Source organism: Dreissena polymorpha, chromosome 2, assembly GCF_020536995.1.
Source record: "Dreissena polymorpha isolate Duluth1 chromosome 2, UMN_Dpol_1.0, whole genome shotgun sequence".
In the NCBI taxonomy this organism is placed as follows: domain Eukaryota; kingdom Metazoa; phylum Mollusca; class Bivalvia; order Myida; family Dreissenidae; genus Dreissena; species Dreissena polymorpha.
Window position 1 is genome coordinate 113234196 of NC_068356.1, and position 8471 is coordinate 113242666.

At 32.8% G+C, this 8471-nt stretch overlaps 1 protein-coding gene across 5 annotated transcripts in view; it reads left to right on the forward strand.

Annotated features, from left to right (window-relative positions):
• The first annotated feature begins 300 nt into the window (after positions 1 to 300).
• Positions 301 to 8471, forward strand: part of LOC127868540 (mucin-like protein) — a 10264-nt gene continuing 2093 nt past the window's right edge. Inside the window, exons 1-12 of one of the 5 annotated variants that reach the window (XM_052410383.1) lie at positions 301 to 513; positions 2685 to 2787; positions 3090 to 3168; positions 3382 to 3594; positions 4081 to 4252; positions 4484 to 4789; positions 5091 to 5252; positions 5843 to 6013; positions 6577 to 6762; positions 7076 to 7201; positions 7638 to 7775; positions 8028 to 8119. In XM_052410383.1, the coding sequence (XP_052266343.1) occupies positions 3409 to 3594; positions 4081 to 4252; positions 4484 to 4789; positions 5091 to 5252; positions 5843 to 6013; positions 6577 to 6762; positions 7076 to 7201; positions 7638 to 7775; positions 8028 to 8119 (1539 nt within the window). In that variant the 5' untranslated portion in view covers positions 301 to 513; positions 2685 to 2787; positions 3090 to 3168; positions 3382 to 3408. Of the gene's footprint in view, positions 514 to 2684; positions 2788 to 3089; positions 3169 to 3381; positions 3595 to 4080; positions 4253 to 4483; positions 4790 to 5090; positions 5253 to 5842; positions 6014 to 6570; positions 6763 to 7075; positions 7202 to 7637; positions 7776 to 8027; positions 8120 to 8471 lie in introns of all 5 variants that reach the window. The other 4 variants (XM_052410381.1, XM_052410385.1, XM_052410382.1 and 1 more) reach the window with 4 other exon arrangements.

Below are 8471 nucleotides of genomic sequence, written 5' to 3' on the forward strand. Positions count from 1 at the left end.
ATACACATTAACAATTATTACTACTATAAATGAACGCTTATGTCTTTTCAATCACAATGGCAATTAATTTCGCTTTCGATTGCGACGAGTTTGATACGTGTCTTTGAAACGAAAAAGCCATGGTAATGTGAAATAAATTGAAAAATACGATATGTAATCATGTTTGCTATTGAGTATTACGAAACGCAAAGTTATTATTGGCATACAGTATGAGAAGTTTTTTTCTAGGACATCGAGATCAAGTTACAAAAAGGTTACCCCATATCGACAATTAAACTGATAAGTCGCTATGTATAAATGTACTTAAACTCCAGGTAGAAATCACATCTAAAGCGCGTCAGTTACAATCATATCGTGTACGTTAATATTGTATTTAACACATTTGATATTTAAAGATCACGTACCGGACAAAAGATCATCTGCGCTAACCAGATATGGCAATGTGAGTTTTAAAATGTTTTGCTTTAGCAGCAACACTTTTAGCAACATGGAAGGACGACTTTGTTGATGCCGGTATGTACTTGTGGTTTCTAGTAGTTTGCTTCTAAATTTCTAAAAGCAAGTACAATTAAAACAGCACAACAAACACTAAACAAAAAACAACAACACAATAATAAAAATAATTGGAATATAGATTGTCTTTTAAATCATTTTTAATACACGTGTATTTGAACATAATATTGAACATAATCGTGTCATCATATGCTACTGACTTGCAATGTTAGCATTTACACTCATATTATTTTTTATTTAAATTATCAATATATGTTCTTCATTGTTGTCTAAAATATGTTTTCTGGTGTTTGCAGTAAAGCTGCTTTTGTTATTCACTACATATACTAAAAAAGTCCAAACATATCCAATAAAGCATTGCTTATTTTTCTTAAAGACTCTACACCCGGAATTATAATAGTATACTTATATAGTGAATGCTATAAAATATAAACATGAACAGTTTTAGGATTACTTATAGGTGCAATGTAATTGTCAGTTACATTCCACACCCCATTGACCTTTTCAACTCGATTCAAGCTTAAATTAGGTCTTTCTTAAGTGGTGTGTGTTGTATTCTTCTTTCTTATATGCGCGGTAATTCACTTAAAAAAGCATTTTTGTATCTACTCAGTGCCTTTATTTCAATAGGTTATCGATAAGTATTGAAGATTTACAAACGCGTTCTTTTTTCTTCAAATAACGTTAATTACACATAAATAAAATGCAACAGTAAGGCAAAAAAGAAAATAGACAAAATAATCCTCCTTTTTTAGATCATGGTGTGTTATACCCTAAACCTAGTGAATTTGTCTTGCGTCTAATCGCATACATGTACGTATCACTTATGTTCCCTGCGTATTATTAACCAAACAAGGAGTCATAGTTGTATGTAAGGAAGTGTGGATGACAAGATAATACTAGCGTTAACTGTCAAATCACGACATCATTTTCGTGTGTCTTTTAATAAAATAAAAGAATTACAAAGAAATTTCTTGATACATCAGCAAATCATATTATACCCATTTTCGACACAAACAAATATAACGCCTATGTACATACAATCATATAAGTTATCTGAAAAATATACATAACAGAAAGTATAAACTAATGTAGAATCTGCTTTTTACATGTCTGGTTTTAGATCCGTAAGTACATATTTTCATGATAATGTTCCTGTTTATGTACCCATAACAACATCTGTTTGATTGCTATTAAATTGTTTTGTCGCAATTGAACATACGAATGGTTCCGTATCATTTCATACGCACACGAATGTGAACAAAAGCACATCTAAAATTGAACAACGTTCGTATTAGGGAAATTTGGGGATATCATCTATCCTGATTATTCGTTTCAAGAGTGGGTTGTTAACCATCAAATTTTCGTTCTTTATTCTATTATATGAAGGCAACACACACGCAATGTAATTATATAATACATGGTAATTTATAAATTGTTTTTTTTTTTCAAAGGGTAAGGCATGGAAAAGTTAACACCTCTTTAACTCTCTCCTTTATATTGATCAGAAATGAGTATTATTATCATGAAATTTAATATTATATTTAATATGTATATATATCGAAATTGATTTTTAAACGGTGTCATTATGGACATCTTTCCCAGCTTGTTATATTATATTAACTTAACCAATTTTGTTCTTGTCGAATACACAAATTATAGCTACAAGATATATCTTAAATATTGCATTTTGATTAAGCATGTAAGAAATTAAAATAGCAATATGTGTGCCTGGCGATGTAAGTATGTTTTGGTTTGCATTTCATTCACGTTATGAAAAGAGACGCATTCTTTCTAAAATCGCTATTCTCTACGTTCCAATATCGTATTGCGTGCCAAAAATCCAATTACAAGACCAAAGCAAAGGTAAATCAATCAAACAGGTCGTCTCTGTTGTTAATATATTTGTGAATATTAATCAATTTATCAAAGAGTATGCCCGTTGGAAATCATTTTTATTTTGTGTTATATCTTATCGCGTCGATCACTAACTGTTTAATATGAGGTTTAAACTCAAGTGATTTATTAAAATTAATCAAAATATTTATTCAGTCTTAGTTTCATGTTGATAAAATACACATACCTTTATAGAATAATGCTTACATTTAACATATAAATACTTTAAAAATTTATACAAACACGTGTTAACAGTAGAAATAAACACGTTTCAGCATTTTCCTGGGGTAACCCGGTTATAGAGACAGTCGGCAGCCCGTCATATACATATTCCTTCAATGGCCACGGCGAATACGTGTTCTTGAAATCAGAGAAAGGGTAACCCATCGTTATTAAATTAAATACTGAACAAATATATTAAATATGTTTTATTTCTAACTTCAATACTTTGTCCGTAAAATAATAGAGCAGTAAACATTTAACATGTAAAATTGTATTGAATGTATTTTTTCTGGTTGCTTGTCATGTGCTAATCCCCAAACTACCACTGTAAATTGCAGAAGACACAATCTTATACCTAATTAGACACTGTAAATTGAACTTGTTAATACTTGCACAACACACGCTATTTATATTAATATTGTTCAATTAAATGCAATATATGCTTTGTTTCATTACAGCTTAGAGATACAAGCACGTCTGGATTACTTGATACACGGAATCAAGGGTTCCACAATATTCACGGCGTTCACGTTTACAGTATGTTGGATATTTATTTAAAATAACAAATATTATGGTACACCCGACTTTGCATTCATATCCACTGACTCTTATCCATTTGTACATACAAATACGAACTCATTTTGCGCTGCGTCTGACAAAATAACCAGTTTGTATTTTAAACACATTACGCATACTCCACTTTGTAAACCCTAATGCAAACGTATTAATCAACATGTGTATTTAAAACAGAATTATAAAACTAACGAAACAGTTCAAATGGAGTTACACAGACCCTCAAAGCATATGGCATTGTTTTTGAATAATGGAACTCTCTTGAAGACATCCGACAACTACACGATTGGACCTCCATTACTGACCCATGGATTTCTTGTAATGGGTTTGCGACCGCCTTCAATTGGATTTCGCGTTTTGCCTCACCTGGCATTGAACAACATAGCAATGGTACGTAAAACACACTTTTTAAAGGACCGGTCGCAACAAAGAAGTATACAATATTCAAAAGTTCATGTTATCTTACCCTATAACCAGCAACACCCATTTAAGCAAGTCGGGTCCTACAAATATTGCTAAATATTATAGCGGAATTTAAATCCAAAAAAATATGTGCCCTATGTTTTAAGATAAAACATAATATTATAACGTGGCTTGAATAATTTCAAAGACAGTGTTCATATTTTGATTTTATTTTATATTGATGTTGATATTGAGCGTGCAGGGATAAATCAGTTTGGATAATATGTGTTTATTATGATGCATGTTACTGTCGCTGTGGGTAAACGAACCGGCACAAATGGTTTTTAGTGGCGATTGATTAGAATTATTTACCTCCATAAATAAATGTAATAATTGGATATTTTTTTAGAGTGGCTGTCTTCTTAGTCAAAAGGCAATGTTGCATGTTATACTTGTAATCTTTTTACCGCACAGGACGTGACGACCGATGGAGAGTTCATGAATATCAGAGTTACGTCTACACCCGCTCTCACTAATATGACAGGTTTAGCAGGAAACGTTGACGAGGGTAGTTTTGTTTCACAAAATGGAATAAAGTTTCCAATAAACGCCAGTGAAATGGAAATGTTCGATTTCGGCGAATCATGTATGCAATTTACAAATATATTAAATTTAATAAAAAAAATAAGTATGATTCCCAAAGCATATTAAATAACTTTTATATTTGTTTTTGTGACATTTTGCTAAAAATATATCACACGTTCTTACATTTTTACGCATCAATTACACTCAAAAACACAAGGCGGATGTTTTATTTCCTTACTTTTATCTCTGTAAATGCATTCATCCCTAAAAGCTTTTTATTTAACAAATGCAGGGTCTCTTAGAAATCAGCCTCAGTATTCGAAGTTTAATTACAACTTGAGCGAGGGAAACTTCAGTACCTTCAACGTATTTTCGAAACCACGTTTTCTTGAACATCTCCTCTCCAATTTAACAACATTGCTTGAGATATGTCCTAGCAAAAATGTGACAGCTATTACGGCAGACGTTTGCAAAAACAAATGGGACAGTAAATTGGACAAAGATTGTCTGTTGACGATGGCAAGAACATGTAACGCATCGCTTGCAGAGGCAGTACACAACGAAGTGGAACGGAAGCACGAATATTTCATGAGAAAAAGTAAAAACCAATTTTAAAAGCTGTTTATGACTAATACATGTGTTAGCTAGACATATTTATTATTATAGCCATGTTGGCTATACCTGATTAGGACTTGATGTTGTTATATACCACTTAACGCATTGCATACATACGAAAGAATACGGCCTGTATTTGATTTATTTTTATCAACCGCATTCTGAGTTTTAAAAATAACACGGAATTTTACTCTGCCGACTTAAGTATAAAGTATGGATGCACTTGATAAAAATATTACTATTTAGATGCATTAATTTATCTCACCTTAACGATTAAATTTAAGATAACAGACCTCCTGTCTTTCTTACTTCCATGATGAATTCAACAACGATATATAAGGGAAACACTTCATTTGTTTTGAACCTTACACACTCAATTTTGGACGAAGACATCCATGAATTACGTTTTGAAGTTGGACCGTTGATTTCGGACGAAATGGACATAGGTAAATACACACGGTAAAACGCCCTATTATACGCACTAATTGTACGAGAATCCGATGTGTTAGAGGCAATACATCAATAGTAGTTATTTAACTTCAAATTATATAGGATCCACTTATGTATTAACCTTAATGATGACGTGCTTGTATACAGACAGGAAAGAAAATATGACGTTGTTGATATTCATTATTTCTGACATCGAAATGTGTAGGCAAGCAGCTCAAATTTATATGTGGTTCATCGCATTTAATTCATAATAAGACGATAAAGATAATGTTAAAAATTCATATTTTAATGTAAATAATTATACACTTAGTGACATAGATAAGGTGGTTGTATTGATGTCTGTGCTTTGTTTATTGAGAAAATAATCACAAAAGAGTAATTGTTGTTATAATATCTAAAGGAAATAATTGAGGATCGGTATTATGTCCACCCTTCTTGATTAGTAAAAAATGAGGTATTCCATAGGCATAGTTTACCACCGATGTATTTTTACAAGTCCAGAGTTGTTTATATTTGTACAGCATCGGATATAACATAGTTACCTCATTGTTTAATTATTTATATAAATTCAACGTCACCTTAACAGTCGATGGTGTGTTTAATTGGACGGTTGGCACGACTCTCCGGAACATGAGCGGTAGAACACTGCGATTTATCGTGTTCGACAAATACAACATGTCTGACGAGCATACCGTTTTGTTCCGGTACTGCGGTTGTGAGGAATCAGATCAGTGTAGTTTTAGGGATGAAAATGATGGTAAGATAAACCATATTGACTCTATAAATATGGCACTGATTTAGTTTTGTTTATTGTATGCTGTCTTATATAATACTATGAACGGACTTTTATATATTTTTGCAATATACAGCTTCGGTCATTGGCATTTGACTTACTAAATTAGTAATTCTTTCTGTAACATAATAGTTCATCATCAGGGGTTATTGGTAGAGGTCTCATCAATAAATAGTACGTACTAATATATGCTATATTTAATTGCCTTGGAAATTTTTAACAAGGCAATGTGGAAGCCTTGTGATTTTTGTATCAGATATATTATGGTTTAGAGATGCATTTAGTTTATGATTGAATGACAGTCTCGCGCAAAAGCGAGTAAGTGAATTCATGACTAAATGGTTAAATGTTCTTTTAAACAATTTAACGCGCTTACCAACTCAAACCTCCTTAGCTTCATATATATGAAGGAACGGACATACTAAACCCCTCACTTCGTTATGTAGTAACCAATGTTGGAATCCTTTATGAGAGACAATGCTATTAAGCCATTCGTTCAGATAAAAATATAAATATTTTAGAAACAGCCGAATGCGTTTGCCAAAATCGATACTCAACTGGTACATTCTGTGAAATCAAGACCAATCCCTGTGACGTATACAGGTGTTACGACCAGTACTCATGCAACAACTCGGAATACCGTGAATCCCCGTGTACGAATTGTCCTCCAGGCTTTTATGAAGAAGATGTTGGACAGACCCAGCATTGCATAGGTGCATGATATTATAATAATGCTTTGTCTGTATCAATATATTATATTAAAATAAACGTGTCATTAAAGTTATAACGATAAAGTATGCAATTTAATACTCCAGCATAAAAACAAACGTTCGTTCAATAAAACAAATACGATTAATTTAGAAATCAGAATGGCATCTTAGTCAATTTAGACGATAATATGTCCAGTAAAATGCAACAATGTTATCGAACTAATTAATATATAATCGAACTATGTTGAATTGATTACGTTGTATGCACCTGCCTGATATTGGACTTCTTACTAAATGTGTGCCTATACAATTGTAGATATAAATGAATGCAATAATACGCGTGTCCATCACTGTGATCACGTGTGCCACAATACCGTGGGGTCATACATCTGCCTTTGCCACGTGGTATACGCATTAAACGAGGACAACAGGACTTGTACAGGTATATCAAAATAACAAGAAATAGTTTATGTTCGATATTGGTATAGTTGATAAATTGTATCTTAAGAGTAGTGATTTTAGAAAAGACTCTACATTTTGTGCATAATACATATTTTTACTTTACGAGTATTTAGGGATTGCATTTAAAGGTCACTTTCACAAACAGTCACATAAAAATACACGTTTAAACACGCGATATTTACACAAACCTGTTAACTTGAAAAAACCTTGGTTTATTCAAGAATGTTTCAAGATAACTATACGTTAAACATAACAGTTTTCTGAACATGCTTCATGTGCTTCAAAACACAGTTTAACAATGTCATGTATATCAGTAAAACCGCCCACCCTCCCCTATTTTTTTAATCATATGTGAATCCTTTATGATAAAAACACTGCAGTTACAGCGGTATCTAAAATGTATAACCTATTTCCAGATATTGACGAATGTGATGTAGGCAAAGGTCCGTGCATGAAACCGCACGAGGTTTGCATGAATCTTCCTGGGAACTATACTTGCATGTGCACTTCAGGATATGGCAGAGAAACACCTGACGCCGAATGCAAGCCGAAGGGTAACGCAACTTATTGAAGGCGTCAATTTCAGACATATGTTGACATACATCATTGCTCATGAAGTAATATTTAGCCTTATTTTTTTTTAATGTTACTGAACACCGTTGCCTAACTTCGTTATGTAAAGGCTGAACTCCTAGTTGTTTATGTACATTATTTTGCATCAGTTTGTGTTTTATTTAAAAATGCTTTGATTTATATAGGGCCATATCAATAGTACTGTTTGTTACTTCTGTATTCATGTATTGTAGCCGATTCAGTCTCCTTTGGCAAGCTGAGCTACAGCATTGAAACCAGCATTCATATCAACATATCCCGCATTGAAAAGGACATAAGTTTACAGGTTCATATCTTGGTGCTTGAAAACAACGTTTTATATAAGACAAAAAGAACGCAATTTGAGTGAAACTCATTACACGTTACTTTAAAAGTACATGTACTCTTTATTTTGGCGGTGATAATATCACAAATAATTTCACAGTTATTGTATACGTAGTTATACTCATTTATGTTTGCATTTGAAGTGTGGATATCATGTTTCGGAGTTGGATGTTTTTAGCTCTACTGGCCGAAGGCCGGAATATCTTATATAGTGGCGTGGTTTTCGTCGTCCATGCGTCCGTCCGTGCGTGAGACTTTTTCTTGTTTACGCGATAAAGTCAACTATTTTCATCCGCTTCTTTTCAAACTTGTTA